Source organism: Stegostoma tigrinum, chromosome 9 (genome assembly GCF_030684315.1).
Source record: "Stegostoma tigrinum isolate sSteTig4 chromosome 9, sSteTig4.hap1, whole genome shotgun sequence".
NCBI classification, from domain to species: Eukaryota; Metazoa; Chordata; class Chondrichthyes; order Orectolobiformes; family Stegostomatidae; genus Stegostoma; species Stegostoma tigrinum.
Genome location: NC_081362.1, coordinates 97,244,176 through 97,262,995, shown reverse-complemented (window position 1 = coordinate 97,262,995; position 18,820 = coordinate 97,244,176). Strand labels below are relative to the sequence as shown.

Genomic DNA, 18,820 nt, shown 5'->3' with positions numbered 1-18,820 from the left:
TGGCCAGGCAGCATTTATTGTCCACCCCTAATTGCCTACAGGGCAACTGAGAGCCAAACACATCGCTGTGGGTCAGAGTCACATGTAGGACAGACCAGGTAAGGATGGCAGTTTCCTTCCCTAAAGGACATTAGTGAACCAGATGCATTCACGGTCATCACAAGACACTTAATTCAGTTTTTTAAAATTGAATTTAAATTTCACCATCTGCCTTGGCAAAGTATGAACTCAGGTCCACAGAATATTATCATCCAGGTCTCTGGATTAACAGTCCAGCGATAATACCACCAGGCCATTGCCTCCCCCTTTTCAGCCTCATCCAATGGAAATTCAATGCAATATTCCTGCTGAATCTCTCCCAAATCCAACAACTCTTTTGTAAAGCTGGTACTTACTGTAGCAAGTCTCCTGGTCACTGTCCTGAAAAATAAAAGAGTTGAGAGACAAGATGTCATTTTCTTCATTTTTTTTTCTGGCTGCATGGTTGAGTCTGAAAATCCCATTCCCTCATGGCATTCTGAGTGTGTTCCACTGAATGAATCGTCACCCCCAGGGCACTGACACAAGACCCTGTGACACTAACCCCACATCATGACCCACCAACAAACCACCTCATCGACAAATCCCATTGGCAATCAACCGAATACAACTGAGAAGATCTGCTGTTAAATCTCCTGGAAAGCTGATCTTTAGCCAATCAGCACTATGTTTGACCAATGTGCGTGCATTGGATTGGTTGCCAAGTGCCTGTAAAAATGGGACCAATCAAAGTCCTGTTGTTTCAAATTTATTGCAGTAACGGAAATAAAAGCCTGTGAATGGTGGAACTCTAAAGCAAAGGCAGAGAAATTCAGTAGCATCAGAGTGACAGTGAAACACAGTTAATGTTTTGAGTTGATTGCAACTTTTTAAAATTCGTTCCTGGGAAGTTGTTGGCTGGGCCCAGCATTTATTGCCCGTCCCTAGTTGCCCCTTGAGAAGGTGACGGTGAGCTGCCTTCTTGAACCGCTGCAGTCTGTGTGCGGTAAATTGACCCACAATGCCCTTAGGGACAGAATTCCAGGGTTTTGACCCAATGACAGTGAAGGAATGGCGATATATTCCCAAGCCAGGATGCTGAGTGGTTTGGAGGGGAACTTGCAGGGGGTGGTGTTCCCATGTATCTGCTGCCGGTGTCCTTCCAGATAGAAGCAGTTGTGAGCTGCTTTGTCCTGGATGGTGTCAAGCTTTCACAGTGTTGTTGGGGCTGCACTTATCCAGGCGAGTGGGGAGTATTCCATCACACTGCTGACTTATGCCTCAAAGCTGACGGCCAGGCTTGGGAGAGTCAGGAGGTGAGTCACTCGCTGCAGTATTTCTAGCTTCAGACCTGCTCTTGTAGCCACTGGGTTTATGTGGTGAGTCCAATTGAGTTTTTGGCCAATGATAACCCCCAGTATATTGACAGTGGGGGATTCGGTGATGGTAACACCATTGAATGTCAAGGGGCGGTGGTTAGATTGTCTGATTGGTGACGGTCATAGCCTGGCATTTGTGTGGTGCAAATGTCACTTGCCACTTGTCAGCCGAAACCTGGATATTATCCAGATCCAGTTGCATGTGAGCATGGGCTGCTTCAGTATCTGAGGACTCACAAATAGTGCTGAACATTGTGTAAACATTGGTGAACATCCCCACTTCTGACCCTATGATGGAGGGAAGGTCATTGATGAAGCAGCTGAGGATGGTTGGGCCGAGGACTCTACCCTGAGGAACTCCATCAGGGATGTCCTGGAGCTGAGATGATTGACCTCCCACAACCACAACCATCTTCCTATGTGTCAGGTCTGACTCCAACCACCGAGAGATTACCCCCCGATACCCACTGATTCCAGTTTTGCCAGGGCTCCTTGATGCCACACTCAATCGAATACAGCCTTGATATCAAGGGCTGTCACTCTCACCTCACCCTCTGGAATTCAGCTCTTTTGTCCATGTTTGAACCGAGGCTGTAATGAGGTCAGGAGCTGAGTGGCCCTGGCGGAACCCAAACTGGGCGTCACTGAGCAGGTTATTGCTGAGCAGGTGCTGCTTGATAGCTCTGTTACTGACACCTTCCATCACTTTACTGATGATCAAGGGGAGACTGATGGGCGGTAATTGGCCGGTTGGATTTGTCCTGCTTTTTGTGTACAGGACATATCTGGACAATTTCCCACATTGTCAGGTAGATCCCAGTGTTGTAACTGCACCGGAACAGCTTGGCTAGGGGCGCGGCAAGTTCTGGAGCATAAGTCTTCAGTACTATTGCTGGAATGTTGTCAGGACCCATAGCCTTTGCAGGATCCAGTGTCTCCAACTGTTTCTTGATATCACGAGGAGTGAATCGAATTGGCTGAAGACTGGTGTTTGCGATGCTGGGGACCACTGGATGAGGCTGAGATGGATCATCCACTCATCACTTCTGGCTGAAGATTGCTGCGAATGCTTCAGCCTGATCTTTTGCACGAATGTGCTGGGCTCTTCCATCATTGAGGATGGGGGCATTTGTGGAGCCTCCTCCTCCAGTGAGTTGTTTAATTGTCCACCACCATTCACAACTGGATGTGGCAGGACTGCAGAGCTTAGATCTGATCCATTGGTTGTGGGATCACTCAGCTCTGTCTATCACTTGCTACTTTCACTGTTTGGCGTGCAAGTAGTCCCATTTGGTGTCACCAGGTTGATACTCCACCTTCAGGTATGCCTGGTGCTGCTCCTGGCATGCCCTCCTGTGCTCTCTGAACCAGGGTTGATCCCCTGGCTTGATGGTAATGGTTGAATGGGGGATATGCTGGGCCATGAGGTTACAGCTTGTGCTGGAGTACAATTCTGCTGCTGTTGGTGGCCCACAGCACCTCATGGATGCCCAGCCTTGAGTTGCTGGATCTGTGTGAAGTCTGTCCCATTGAGCACCCTGATAGTGCCACTCAGCATGATGGAGGGTATTCTCAATATGAAGGAGTGAATTTGTCTTCGCAAGGACTGTGCGATGGTCACTCTTACTGATACTGTCATGGACAGATGCAACTGCAGCTGGCAGATTGGCAAGGGTCAGGTCAAGAATGTTTTTCCATCTTGTTGGTTCCCTCACCACGCATCGCAGACCCAGTCGAGCAGCAATCGCCTATCGGACCTGACCAGCTCGATCAGTAGTACTGCTGTCAAGCCACATGTGGTGGTGGACATTGAAATCTCCCACCCAGAGTGCACTCTGTACTCTTGCCATCCTCAGTGCTTCCTCCAAGTGTTGTTCAACATTGAGGGGTACTGGCTCATCAGCTGAGGGGGGACAGTATGTGGTAATCAGCAGGACATTTCCTTGCCCCATGTTTAACCTGAAGTCATGAAACTTCATGGAGTCTGGCATCAATGCTGAGGATTCCCAGAACAAATCCCTCCTGACTGTATCCCACTGTATCAGCACCTCTGCTGGATCTGTCCTGCCGGTGGGACAGGACATACACAGTGATGGTGATGGTAGTGTCTGTGAGATATGATTCTTGCTTCATACAGGAAGGGTCACTTGACCCAAAACGTTAACTCTGATTTCTCTCCCTAGATTCCATCAGACCTGCTGAGCCGATCCAGCAATTTCTGTTTTTGCTTTCAATTTACAGCTTCCACGATTCTTTCAATTTTTATTTTGTTGCTTGATAGTCTGTGAGATATCTCTCCCAAATTTGGCACTAGTTCCCAAATGGTCAGTGCTATTCCCAACTCAGACAATGTTAAGTATTGAATCTATTAAAAACCAAACTGTCTGATGATGTTACTCCTGTCCCCAGGGGGTTTATAAAGGTAATTGTGATCTTTATTCTTAATCACATTAAGTAAAAGGAGAGGAGTTTGAATGGCTGGTCAGTAGTTTGAGGGTTTACTTGCACTAGTGAACTACACAGAAACATGAACTGTCGAACTCAGACTTACCACCTCTAACTGTACTGAAACATAAATAGGGACGTAGATTTTGCAAAATAGCTATTCACAATATCACAACTTACATTTTGTGACTTGTTATCATTCGGAGCCTTGGGGAGAAAGGAAAGAAGAAAGTGACCATGAGTTATCTGAATCCATCATAAACATATTCACAAAAACATCAGAAACAAAAGGTAAAAAGTGACATTGTCATAGTCCCAGAGGACCATTGGGCTCCTCTCTCATTACAGGGAGAGGGAGAGGGAGCAGGGAGGGGGAGAGGGAGCAGGGAGGGGGAGAGGGAGAGATGACTGGTGATGGTTTAACCTAACGGTCACCACACTCTCAGACCAAGGGGAGAGGTGGAGGGGAGTCCTCCACAATAATCACAGCCAGCATAGGGATTGAACACATGCTGTTGGCATCATTCTGCATTTCAAACCAGCCACACAGCACACTCAGCCAACCCAGAACTACAACAAAAACAGCCCAACTTACCAACACATTCTCATGTGGGGGAAGACCATCCTGCCCATTGAGTCCACACTGACCCTCCAAAGGGCATCCAACCCAGACCCATAGGCCTGCATTTCCCATAGCTAATCCACAGTTTATACATCCCTGAACAGTACAGGCAGTTTAGCACGGCCAATCCACCGAGCCTGCAAATTTTTGGACTGTGGGAGGAAACCAGAGCACCCGGAGGAAACCCATGCAGACAGGGAGACGATGTGTAAATTCCACACAGACAGTCACCCGAGGGTGGGATCGAACCCAGGTCCCTGGTGTTGTGAGAAGGCAGTGCTAACCCCTGAGCCACTGTGCCGTCCTGGCAACATTCTGGCAGAAATGCTCAATTCACCACCTCCTTGTAAGGTAATAGCTTTCAATGCAGTGACATTGAAAAGAATGTGACGTACCAGAAGTTTCTCTTCTTTCTCCAACCACTTTTTATCCTCCAACATCTCTCGTTGTTGCTGCCTGATCCTTTCCTGAAGTTTGGCTTGTTCAATCTCCCGCAGTTTCTGTGCCTCCTCTTTGATGTTGATCTCACCAATAAGATCAGATTCCTGTAAAAACCCAGCAAACTGCTTAGGTTCGTGTAAAAAACAGCTGATAGCCAAATATTTTCAACTGAGGTGGACGTGTCTCAGTCCCCTCAGAGGGTAACATAGTGTCCATGTGAGTAGGAAGGAGACTGAATCAGAAGCTGACAGCAGAATACATACAGGTACAATATAGTACATTGTGAATCGGAGACCAGTATGGACACAGGGACAGAACGGTGTATTGCGAATCAGAGACCTGCAACAAGCCAAATTACACGCTGCAGGCTCTATATTGATGGTGCTAACATGATGCTGGCCTCAGTCCCTCAACGCAGAGACTAAGAGAGTAAAGTACCCGCTGTTCTCCCCTTCCAGTTACCCCCCGCTGCGTTCACAAACCCTCACTGCCATCCAATAGCATCAAAATTGATGGTCCACTTTGAAGTCATGCCCCCACAATTGCTCCAAGACCTTGAATGGCTTTAGCCTTTAGTGTCTAGAAATATTTTCCCTTCTTAAATTTCTTCAATGATGTGGTGCCCAGTAGGCTATCACTGGACTGTTAATCCAGAGACGCAGGTAATGTTCTGGGGATCCAGGTTTGAATCCCACCACAGCAGACGGTGGAATTTGAATTCAATAAAACTCTGGAATTAAGAGTCTAATGATGACTGTGAATCCATTGCCGATTGTCGGGAAAAAACCCTCTGGTTCACTACTCTCCTTTAGGGAAGGAAACTGCCATCCTTACCTGGTCTGGCCTACATGTGACTCCAGACCCACAGCAATGTGGTTGATTCTTAACTGCCCTCTGGGCAATTAGGATGGGCAATGAATGCTGCCCTGGCCAGCGACACCCCTCATCCAGTAAAAACCCTCCAGGGCTGGGCACACAATTGTTTGCTACATTATTAAATTAATATCTAATTGACATGAATATTTTATCATATTTGGACAAGCATATGGACGTACATGGAATAGTGTAGGTTAGATGGGCTTCAGATTGGTATGACAGGTCGGCACAACATCGAGGGCCGAAGGGCCTGTACTGTGCTGTAATGTTCTATGTTCTATGTTGACATGTGTCATGTTTGGAAAGCTGTAAGTCAGATATTTACGTTACAATATCAAAGATTCCTCTTAAGAAGTCCAGGGAGCCAGTTTAGGATCGTTTCTGTTAAATGTAGAATCTTCAATGAAGACTGGGATTAAGATGATTCCGCAGGGACAAATGTGTATTGATGCAAGTGATGTAGCAGATTTTGGCACAAATCCCATCTCGCATTGGCTCTGACATTGTTGAAAATCCTGCAGATCATCTTGAGGTGAATTTGACATGATCTTGTGATGTCTCTAATGCATAACTAACATAATCATTGTTTTGATCCCCCCTTTTCCATTCCAGGTTCATTTACAGTATATCCATGGGCCCAGTGCAGAGACAGAGACCCGCATCACCTCTCCTGCCTGCAGATAGCCACACACACAGTGTTTATTTGACATGCTGAGAAGGACACTGATGAACATCAGAAAGAGGAAAGGGCTAAACATTAACATTAGGAATCAGAATCAGAACATATAAACATTAATCACTTTCAGCATCAAAATGCTCTCAGATCACAATCAAATCAACAATGATCTGAGTGAATGATGGAGCAGGTTTGAGGGGCTGAATGGCCTCCTCGTGCTCCTATATCTTACATCCCAATCAAAGCCACCACAGGCTGCAGTTGTGTCTCAGCGGGGAACACTTGTTTCTGGCTCAGGTCCCACAGACAGCCTCAGGCACAGACTCCAGGCTGATACGCAGTACTGAAGGATAGCTACACGATCAGAGTTACATCTATCTCAGATGAGACATGAAATCGAGGTAGTCTTTTGTCTCCGGACAAGTGAAAAGATCCCATGGCAATATTTAAGGATGAGCAGGGAGACACTCCTCAGCGTAGGGACCAACAATTATCCCTTACTGAATCCCACCGGCACAGACTCTCTCACTGTGATCATGCTAGTGTTTGCAGGAACTTGCTGTACAGATGGTAGCCACTGCATTTAAATCGACTGCATTTCATTGGTTTTGGGGAGCTACAAGATGTGGCCATGTTGTTATTACAAGTTGGTTCACACAGGGATATTGACACTCTCTTCCTGAATCTGAACAAGACCCAGGTTTTTTGACAAAGAAAAATGAACAAAGTGTCATTTCACACACACAAGCTGGTCTTACCCGTACACTGAGGCGTCGGAACTGTTTCTGAAAGGAGGTATTGGTGAAGTCACCAGGGGCTTGTTCACTTGGAGAGCAGGGGATGTGTGGTGAACTGGCACACAGAGACTCGGGCACCTGGGCATGTCAGACAGACATACAGAAACACAGCGGTCAGCAAGACACTGCACAGACAAAGCACATGGCACAGGGTAAGCCAGCAACGATCGGTTTCTGACAGCAGGAGGGTATCAGAACTCACAGCATCAACGGGGTGTCATGTAGCTGCAGCATTGAGTAGAGCACCTGAAAGCAAAGACTAGACAAGCACACATTAAAACATGAGCAACAGTGCAGGCTGCTCCTGGATTAACTCATGAAGCACTGGGCAGATGGTGATCTCCAATGAAACTAACATCAGGACAGGAGGTGGCTGCTCCAATCACACAGCGATCAGCAAATCACAAACACTGTCTTCTTTGAACGCCACTTCTTTAGAGTTAGTCTGCTTCTTGCTTTCCTCAACAACCTCTTATAGTTTAAGAATGGCATAAGTCTGCTTCTTGTAAATGCTGATCAAGGTCAGGACTGTGATTATATTATCAACTACACATTCACATCTTTAAGTTCCTCCACTGTCTCGGGGTCAAATCCTAGAATTCCCTCCCTCAGAGCATTCTGGGTGTACCAACTGCAGGGGGTCTGCAGCTCACCACCACCTTCTTAGGGACAACTAGGGACAACCAGAAATGCCCATGTCCCACGAGTGATTAACAAAAAAAAAACACACAAATCTTTGCCTAATGGTTCCACAAAATTGAGCTTCTTACTCTAGGCAACCCTTCCTTTAATATTTGAACCAGGTCTGACATTCCCTTGTGCTTTTACATTTCTTGCTATTGTATATCCATATTCTGTGCTTGCTTTCTTGAGCAATTTCTTGGTTCTCTTCTGTGACTTAAAGCTCTCCCAGTCCTCAAGTTTACAACTTTTAATAGGGAACTTTATAAACCTCCTTCCTTGACTTCATGCTACCTTTAATTTTCCTTGTTTGAAATGGCTTTTTCACTTTTCATGTTGGACATCTTTGTCTGAAAGGAATGTTTCAGCTTTTTCTTTTGAAAATCAAATAGTAATTATTTAAATACTAACCATTGTTCAACCACCGTACATTTCCAATTCACCACAAACTTCCCCTCATATTTTCATATTTATCCTGGTTTAGATTTAAGAGCCTATAGAACATAGAACATAGAACAGTACAGCACAGAACAGGCCCTTCAGCCCACAATGTTGTGCCGACCATTGATCCTCATGTATGCACCCTCAAATTTCTGTGACCATATGCATGTCCAGCAGTCTCTTAAATGACCCCAATGACCTTGCTTCCACAACTGCTGCTGGCAACGCATTCCATGCTCTCACAACTCTCTGCGTAAAGAACCTGCCTCTGACATCCCCTCTATACTTTCCACCAACCAGCTTAAAACTATGACCCCTCGTGCTAGCCATTTCTGCCCTGGGAAATAGTCTCTGGCTATCAACTCTATCCATGCCTCTCATTATCTTGTATACCTCAATTAGGTCACCTCTCCTCCTCCTTTTCTCCAATGAAAAGAGACCGAGCTCAGTCAACCTCTCTTCATAAGATAAGCCCTCCAGTCCAGGCAGCATCCTGGTAAACCTCCTCTGAACCCTCTCCAAAGCATCCACATCTTTCCTATAATAGGGCGCCCAGAACTGGACGCAGTATTCCAAGTGCGGTCTAACCAAAGTTTTATAGAGCTGCAACAAGATCTCACGACTCTTAAACTCAATCCCCCTGTTAATGAAAGCCAAAACACCATATGCTTTCTTAACAACCCTGTCCACTTGGGTGGCCATTTTAAGGGATCTATGTATCTGCACACCAAGATCCCTCTGTTCCTCCACGCTGCCAAGAATCCTATCCTTAATCCTGTACTCAGCTTTCAAATTCGACCTTCCAAAATGCATCACCTCGCATTTATCCAGGTTGAACTCCATCTGCCACCTCTCAGCCCATCTCTGCATCCTTTCAATGTCCCACTGCAGCCTACAACAGCCCTCTACACTGTCAACGACACCTCCGACCTTTGTGTCGTCTGCAAACTTGCTGACCCATCCTTCAATTCCCTCGTCCAAGTCATTAATAAAAATTACAAACAGTAGAGGCCCAAGGACAGAGCCCTGTGGAACCCCACTCACCACTGACTTCCAGGCAGAATATTTTCCTTCTACTACCACTCGCTGTCTTCTGTTGGCCAGCCAATTCTGTATCCAAGCAGCTAAGTTCCCCTGTATCCCATTCCTCCTGACCTTCTGAATGAGCCTACCATGGGGAACCTTATCAAATGCCTTACTGAAGTCCATATACACCACATCCACAGCTCGACCCTCATCAACCTTTCTAGTCACATCCCCAAAAAACTCGATAAGGTTTGTAAGGCATGACCTACCCCTCACAAAGCCGTGTTGACTGTATTTGATCAAGCCATGCTCTTCCAGATGGTCATAAATCTTATCCCTCAGAATCCTTTCTAACACCTTGCAGACGACAGACGTGAGACTTACCGGTCTATAATTGCCGGGGATTTCCCTATTTCCTTTCTTGAAGAGAGGAATTACATTTGCCTCTCTCCAGTCCTCAGGTATGACTCCAGTGGAGAGCGAGGATGCAAAGATCTTCGCAAGTGGCGAAGCAATTGCATTTCTCGCTTCCCAAAGCAGCCGAGGACAAATCTGATCCGGGCCTGGCGACTTGTCAATCTTAATGTTTGACAAAATTTTCAGCACATCAGCTTCCTCTATCTCTATCCATTCCAGCATGCACACCTGCTCTTCAAAGGTTTCATTCACTACAAAGTTGGTTTCTTTCGTAAAGACAGAAGCAAAAAACTCATTTAGGGCTTCCCCTACCTCCTCAGGCTCCACACACAAGTTCCCTATGCTATCCCTGATCGGCCCTACTCTTTCTTTGACCATTCTCTTATTCCTCACGTAAGTGTAAAATGCCTTTGTGTTTTCCCGGATTCCTTCTGCCAAGCCTTTCTCGTGCCCCCTCCTGGCTCTCCTCAGACCATTTTTGAGCTCCTTCCTTGCCTGCATGTAATCCTCTCTAGCTGAACTTGACCCTAGCTTCCTCCACCTTATGTAAGCTACCTTCTTCCTTTTCACTAGAAGCTCCACCGCTCTCGTCATCCAAGGTTCCTTAATCTTACCCCTTCTTGCCTGTCTCAGAGGGACATATTTACTCATCACTCCCAACAACTGTTCCTTAAACCATCTCCACATGTCTATAGTTCCCTTACCATGGAACAACTGCTCCCAGTCCATGCTTCCTAACTCATGTCTAATCGCATCATAGTTTCCTCTTCCCCAATTAAATATCCTCCCATTCTGCCTAATTTCTGACTGAGCCACACTTTTTACAAGACAACAAAATGTGAGGCTGGATGAACACAGCAGGCTAAGCAGCATCTCAGGAGCACAGTGCTCAAGATGCTGCTTGGCCTGCTGTGTTCATCCAGCCTCACATTTTGTTGTCTTGGATTCTCCAGCATCTGCAGTTCCCATTTATCTCTCACACTTTTTACAAACTCAATGGAAAATTCTACCATCCTCCTGGTAACTATTCCTGAAAGATTCCTTTACAGCGAGATTATTAATTTGGGTAAAAATCATTGCCCAAAACCAGATTTGAAACACCCAACAGAGATAACGGGAACTGCAGATGCTGGAGAATCCAAGATAACAAAGTGTGGAGCTGGATGAACACAGCAGGCCCAGCAGCATCTCAGGAGCACAAAAGCTGACGTTTCGGGCCTAGACCCTTCATCATCTCTTGGGTCTAGGCCCGAAACGTCAGCTTTTGTGCTCCTGAGATGCTGCTTGGCCTGCTGTGTTCATCCAGATCCACACTTTGTTGTCTTGAAATACCCAACACCTTAGTTCCTCAACATACTGGATCAGAAAATGATCAACATAGTCAGGAATTTTTCCTCTACAACAGTGATACTCATCAGATGTAGATTGAAGTCACCCACAATAACTGCCTTGCCATTGACACATGTATTTTGAAACTGAGTTATACTATACTGTACATTATTACTATGTCTGGTGATATATAAACCACCCTTAATACTGCCCTTTGTCACCCTGTTTTTCCCACCGGAGATGCTCTCATTATTATATCGATCTCATCCTTTACCATCTGGGATACTTCCCATTTCCTTTTTGCCCATCTCACCTAAATATCAAATATCCTTTCATGGTCAGTTTCTAGCCTGCAGCCTGTCATCACATGAAGATCAGGCCCTTCCCCTTCTACCCTTGTCATCCATTCTCTTGTGACTGATACATGCACTAACCCAGCATGCTCCGAATTCTGCTTTATTCACATGAATCTGCCACTTGGTTCTGGTTAATTATAGGATTGGTTTCTGTTGCATCTGGATTTGGGGCACTTCACTCACAAATATTCACAAACCCATTCATACACACACTCACGCACATTCTAACACACTTTTACACATGACTTCAGACCCACAGCAATGTGGGTGACTCTTAATAGTCCTTAGGGTAATTAGGGATGAGAAATTAATGCTGGTCCGGCCAGTGATGCTCACATCCTGTGAACAAATTGAAAGAACATTCACTCACACACCATGGGTCACAAGTCTGGGACCATCATCTCAAGGCGTTCTAATATGCAACCAGGTGGCTCTCTGCTGTTTATTGTTATGGGCAGGACCAATACAAAATACTCTCTGTGCAGCCTTACCTCCCTGAAATACAGAAAGTAATGATTTCACTGAGCTATAGCTGGTGCTGTTCCACATTGTATTTCACACTAACTGTGATAAATTGGTACGTACTTGTACATGGAGACCTGCATTCGGAAAGGGAAAAGGAGGTGACTTCCTGGCAACTCCTCTTGCTCTGGCCGGCTGGAACAGAGAGTAATGAGGCTAGATTAATGTCAGATATTCAGACTGAGAGCTCGGAGACTGTCCCATCAACTCTCGGCAAGAACAGGACAATCTTCTCACTCAGACTGAAATGATCATTTAGGTCAGGGATTCAGCTTCATCTTAGCTCAACACAGTCAGCTTTGAAAAATAAGTCTTCATCTCAACAGAAATATATTTGACATTAATCTCACGCTGTCAGGTAGCTTCAGGTTCAGGGCGAAGAGGCGCGAGAGCGGAATCCAGGGCTCTGTGGGGATCGTGCGGGAGAGTGGGATGCAGGGCTCTGTGGGGATCATGCGGGACAGCGGGATCCATGGCTCTGTGGGGATCATGCGCGAGAGCGGGATGCAGGGCTCTGTGGGGATTGGGTGAGAGCGGGGGTTGGTTCCCTGTGAGGACTGAGGGCTGCTGACTACATATAACAATGGCCATTAATCCAAATCCAACCAGGAGAAAATTAGATTGGGATTTCTGCTTTGCCCTTTTGGATTTACAATCCAAACTGAGCTTTTCCCCAGGATTGACTGTCACGCGGGGTCATAGTTTTAAGGTTTTTGGAGGAAGGTATAGAGGAGACATCAGAGGGAGGTTCTTCACCCAGACAGTTGTGAGCGCATGGAATACTTTGCCAGTGGAAGTCATGGAAGCGGAGTCATTAGTGACATTTAAGCGACTGCTGGACATGCACATGGACAGCAGTGAATTGAGGGGAATGTAGGTTAGGTTATTTTATTTTTGGATTAGAATTATTCCACGGCACAACATCGAGGGCCGAAGGGCCTGTACTGTGCTGTACTTTTCTATGTTCTATGAGCTCGTGCCCATTGGGAGACTCCGAGAGGTCGATATCGGACCAAGGGAGAACTCACTATTTGTACACAGTGTGGGTGATGCAGTTTATTATTTGTTTGGTATTGTGTTGTAAATGCTTGTTGATTTTGGAAGCTGAGCCGAGATAGGAAAGCATACTGCTGGAACCCAAGGAAACTGTGCAAGGGGTTGCTGCATGGGGGTTTAAAAGTGACATGTGGAAACTCATTGCAAACTGACTGTAATCTTCAGTTCATTTATGATTAACTCGCCTTTCAGTGCCCCACCTATGTAAAGGGTTCGATCTGTTACCTTGGGTGGAGCCTCGTTGACTGTGTTGTGGCCATCGGGCATCCTGACAGTGGCACGGCGCTGGGTCCAATATTTCCTCTCCCTCTGCTGCTCCTTTTCCACTTGGTGAATGTCACTGTAACAGGAAGGAGGCACATTGAGTGTGAGGAGGAACAGGGGCAGCTGTCAACACTGTGCTTACAGACGCACTACCCATGGGTACAGCAACCGAGGGTATCATAGCAATAGCTGGCCATTCAGCCCCAACAGCCTGCTGGGCCATTGGGATGGATCATGGCTCATATTCCAGATAAGCATCTTGTACCAGCACTATCCCCAATCTCACTGATAACAAGCAGCAACATTGACCACAACGCCTCTCCCCAGTGCCCACTGACCGTACCCCTGCTGTCACTCAGTAACCCTCTGGTAGCTGGATGGTGAGTTTGGTTGTTACTCTGTTAGTTTTGAACTCTACTCTAGGGCTATTCTCAGGAAAAGATTCTTACCTTAACTGACAGACTATTTCTGAGAACCTTGGCCTTTCGCGTGGTTCATACGTCCAGCAGCGGGTCATCAGAGTGTAGAGTGTTGGTGGACACACCTCTGGTTTGGGAAGCCGGTCTCCTCTCTCTAAGATTCCAATCACATCCCGATTCTCCAGCCAGAAGAAAGGCTGCTTCCCGAAGCTGAGAATTTCCCACATGCACACACCTGGAGGGGAAGGGTAGGAAGGAATGTGTGAGGAGCAGACCGGACCTCCCTGGACAGTAGTGGACAGTGTGCTGCGATGAAGCGTTACAGAGAAAGAGCAGCTAACCAGAAATGGGAAAGAGGCCAGGGGTGATCTGATTGGATACTGCATGGAATGGTGTTGTTCCTGGCAGTGGATGGTGCTGATGTTGAGTTGGGAGTAGGGCTGGAGTTCACCCTTCAGTGGGAAATGGGGGGGGGGGAGCGGAAGGAGATGGGGGCAAAAGATTGGAAAGTGAAGCATGTGACACACTGATCCCAGAAAAAACATCTAAACTCAATCCTCATAGTGACCAGCCAGTGATCAACAGCAGAAGTAGGTGGGGATTAGGGGTATGGATTGGGATTGGGGGTGTATGTGGGGATTGGGTGAGTGGGTGAGGAGATATAGGTGTGAGTGAAGATTGGGTTATGGGTGGGGATTGAAGTCAGGGGAGGGGATTGGAGTGGGATTGGATTATGGTAGGATGGGGATTGAGGCTATGGATAGAGATCGGGGTTATGAGTAGGGATTGGAGTGTGGGTGGGTGGGGATTGGAGTGTGAGAGGGTGGGGATTGGAGTTATTGGTAGGGATTGGAGTGGGGGGAGTGTGCGTGGGTGGGTATTGGAGTGTGGGAGGGTAGGGATTGGAGTTATTGGTAGGGATTGGAGTGGGCGTGGGTAGGGATCGGAGTTATTGGTAGGGGTTGGAGTGGGCGTGGGTAGGGATTGGAGTTATTGGTAGGGATTGGAGTGGGCGTGGGTAGGGATCGGAGTTATTGGTAGGGGTTGGAGTGGGCGTGGGTAGGGATTGGAGTTATTGGTAGGGATTGGAGAGGGTGTAGGTAGGGATTGGAGTGTGGGTGGGTGGGGATTGGAGTGTGAGAGGGTGGGGATTGGAGTTATTGGTAGGGATTGGAGTGGGGGGAGTGTGCGTGGGTGGGTATTGGAGTGTGGGAGGGTAGGGATTGGAGTTATTGGTAGGGATTGGAGTGGGCGTGGGTAGGGATCGGAGTTATTGGTAGGGATTGGAGTGGGCGCGGGTAGGGATTGGAGTTATTGGTAGGGATCGGAGTGGGCATGGGTAGGGATCGGAGTTATTGGTAGGGGTTGGAGTGGGCGTGGGTAGGGATTGGAGTTATTGGTAGGGATCGGAGTATGGGAGGGTTGGGGATTGGAGTGTGGGAGGGTGGGGATTGAAGAGTGGGAGGGTGGGGATTGGAGTTATTGGTAGAGATTGGAGTATGGGAGGGTTGGGATTGGAGTGGGCGTGGGAGGGATTGGAGTTATTGGTAGGGATCGGAGTGGGCGTGGGTAGGGATTGGAGTATGGGAGGGTTGGGGATTGGAGTAGGGGAGGGTAGGGATTGGAGTGGGCACGGGTAGGGATTGGAGTGGGCGCCGGTAGGGATTGGAGTGGGCGCCGGTAGGGATTGGAGTGTGGGAGTGATCGGAGTGTGGGAGGGTAGGGATTGGAGTTATTGGTAGGGATCGGAGTGGGCGCGGGTAGGGATCGGCATTATTGGTAGGGATAGGAGTGGGTGTGGGTAGGGATTGGAGTGTGGGAGGGTTGGGATCGGAGTGGGCGTGGGAGGGATCGGAGTGCGGGAGGGATCGGAGTGCGGGAGGGTTGGGATCGGAGTGCGGGAGGGATCGGAGTGCGGGAGGGATCGGAGTGCGGGAGGGATCGGAGTTTTGCTTGTTCACATGTCAGGCTGGTTGGGAAGCTGGGGTTGTTCTCACTGGAGATCGAGTTGGTGGTGGAGAAGGTTATGATAAGGTTCGATCAGGGTCACAAACGAAAGACTCTCATCATTGGTTGATGGCACGTGGACTGAGGAAACATAATGAACACTCTGGGCAAAGGTACCAAGGGAAGTGAGGGCAGCTCTCCTTATGCAGCGAGGAGTGATGTGCCAGAACTCAGTGGTCACAGGGGCAGAAGAAACAGAAATATCCTTTCATAAAGGAAATTGCACTGAGACTCAAAGAAAACGAGCTCACAGGGAGATGGGGAACAGGGCTGACTGAATTGCTCTGTGGGGGACAGTGGATGAGTAGATTGGCCTCTTTCTGTGTCATTTATGATTCCATCACGCAATCATACAATGCATAACAGGCCCTTTGGCCCATTGAGAGTCTGTGCTTCTAGAACTACACTAAATTCCCTTGCCATTCGGGACCTGTCGCACTAACAGTGGAATCGTTCTCCCAGTATCAGGAACATTGGGAGAAACAGCAAAGCTCCTCCAGCAATTGGGACAGCGTTGCCAGTGGCAGTGGGCTCTTCAAGATGGCAGCGCTGGCAGGGCACCATCTGCAGCTGATGGTGGAAACATGGCCCAGTGGCAGCAGAGCCAGGGTCTTGAGGTAAGAGCGAGCAACGGCAGCAAAATGGGCCCAGTGGTGAAGAGATGGAGCGATCTCTATGTTGGTGGATCTGGATCAGGAAACAGTGGGATGGGGGAGATCTGTCTTCAGGCTGGGTGCCAGCATGGATTGCATCACGGGGCTGATATTCTGAACTTTTTATTTGCTCGTTTTTCCAATTTATTCGTAAGACCTATAATACTAGACTATTTATTTCTTTACCTTTCCTAAGAATTTGATCTAAAGCATTGATACCTTTGTATCGAAGGTGGCACTATAATGCAGCAGCTCTGAACTTTTCCCTGTATTCATTAGAGTACATGTGACAATAAAGCTAATTCAACAATATTTCAATTCTAAATCGATACTAGCCCCACTTCGCAGCATTTGGCCGACAGACCTGACATTGCAGTTGTTCACCCAGGTACTTTTAAAAGTTGTAAGGTTTCCCACCCAGGCAGTGCATTCCAGATTTGCGTCCTCTTAACCCTCCTCTAACTGTCCTGCCTTTCACCTTGAAATTGAATCCCTTGTTACTGACCCTTTGAATAATGTGTACAGCCGTTTTCTATCCCTCATCATCTTATAGATCTCTATCAGATCCCCCTCAGCCTTCTCTGCTCTAAAGGAAGCAACTTGAGCTTAATCAGCTTCTCTTCATCGCTGAAATGCTCCATCACAGGCTTCATCCTGGTGAATCTCCTCTGCACCTCGTCCAGTGCAATCACATCCTTCCTATCGTGTGGGGACCAGAAATGCACACAGTACTACAGCTGTGACCTGGCCAAAGTCCTGTACAGCTCCAGCAAAACCTTCCTGCTCTTACAGGCTATGCCTTGATTGATAAAGGCAAGTGTCCTTTTGCCTTTGTAATGACCCTATTGCACTGTCCTGCCCCCTTCAGGGGTTGTGGACAAGCTTCCCAAGATCCTTCTGTCCCTCTGAAAAGTATTTTCAGGTGGTGAGTTGTTTGGGTCTGCAACACACTACCTGAGATTGTGGGGAAGGCAGGTTTAATCGAGACTTTCTGAGAGTCAATTGGAAAGGAAGAATGTGGGAGAATGGCCCTGAGTGAGCTGCTCATCTGGAGGGCGCGCACACACACACACACACATACACACACACACACACACACACACACACACACACACACACACACACACACACACACACGCACGCACGCAGAGTAGTCCTAATGGCCTCTTTCTATGCTGAAGCAATTTGATGCATCTGAGACTTTTGTCCTGGCATTCTAAGATAATGTTTCAGAGTCAGGATCTGGGAGATGCTGGCAAGATTAGAATGTCATATCCAGCCCTCACCTTGAAGTTACGATGGGGTTACCTTGGGGTAGGGTTCTAGAACTCAGCAACTGCCTGGCAAATTGCTGGGGGGCTTCCTAGTTTGTCACATGTACTGACTCTGACCATGGACAGCAGTCCTCGGCGGGGTGTTGCCTACAGTCATGATGCCACAGTCGCAACAGCTGTCCTCCTGAGACAGGCAAACAGACAGACAGGAAGCTGTGGTACTCTTCCTCCATCACTTACCGAACATCCACACATCACTCGAGGAGGTAAACCGCCTGAAGTTGATGGATTCTGGGGCCATCCACTTAATTGGCATCCTCGTTACTGATGCTGCGGGATTAACAACAAAATGTGAAGCAAGGAAGAGAAATGCTGTCCCCAGCCTCCCACAGCAATAAAAAGGAGCCCGGGCTTTTCACACACACTCCCCAGAAATGGTCATCACCTTTAGGATAACTTACTACTTATTCCAGCAATCCAGCCTCACCTTCACAGGAACAGCACAGGGTTAGTCACAGAGTAAAGCTCTCTCTACACTGCCTCAACCACCACACCCAGGATAGGGACAGCACGGGGTCAGACACAGAGTAAAGCTCCCTGTACACTGTCCCCAACAAACGCACCCAGGACAGGGACAGCACGGGGTCATACACAGAGTAAAGGTCCCTCTACACTGCCTCAACCACCACACCCAGGATAGGGACAGCACAGAGTTAGATACAAAGTAAAACTCCCTTTACACTGTCCCCCATCAAACACTCCCAGCACAGGAACAGCATGGGTTTAAATAAGGGTAAAGCTCCCTCTACACTGTCCCCCCCCAAGTAGGTGAGTGAGCAGTCTGAGTGGTGATTATATCTCCCACTGGGATCACCTCTGTACGTGTCACTAAAGCCTGAAATACCCCATACACATGCTCACAGTTTTACCAGGAAAGTGCAAAACATTCCTCAAATGACCTCACACCCAGTGAAATGTATTTGAAACATAGTCCTGTGAATGAGAAGTAATAGCCAGTTATGTGTAGCAAAATTCCAACAACTATGAACCAGCCCTGCACTGGGACGGTCCTGCCTGCATTATGCCTCATGTCTCTGACAGGCCTCTGAGCCCTGAGCTCA

At 47.5% G+C, this 18,820-nt stretch overlaps 1 protein-coding gene across 3 annotated transcripts in view; it reads right to left on the bottom strand.

The window, feature by feature from the left end:
* Nucleotides 1–18,820, bottom strand: part of ptk2ba (protein tyrosine kinase 2 beta, a) — a 155,910-nt gene that overhangs the window by 20,005 nt on the left and 117,085 nt on the right. For 2 of the 3 annotated variants that reach the window (XM_059648789.1, XM_059648790.1), the window contains exons 19-26: nt 17,940–18,029; nt 13,796–14,000; nt 13,308–13,422; nt 12,090–12,161; nt 7,216–7,332; nt 4,860–5,009; nt 4,023–4,049; nt 396–420 (exon numbers count right to left, since the gene is read on the bottom strand). In XM_059648789.1, the coding sequence (XP_059504772.1) occupies nt 396–420; nt 4,023–4,049; nt 4,860–5,009; nt 7,216–7,332; nt 12,090–12,161; nt 13,308–13,422; nt 13,796–14,000; nt 17,940–18,029 (801 nt within the window). The remainder of the gene's footprint in view (nt 1–395; nt 421–4,022; nt 4,050–4,859; nt 5,010–7,215; nt 7,333–12,089; nt 12,162–13,307; nt 13,423–13,795; nt 14,001–17,939; nt 18,030–18,820) is intronic. The other variant, XM_059648791.1, reaches the window with a different exon arrangement.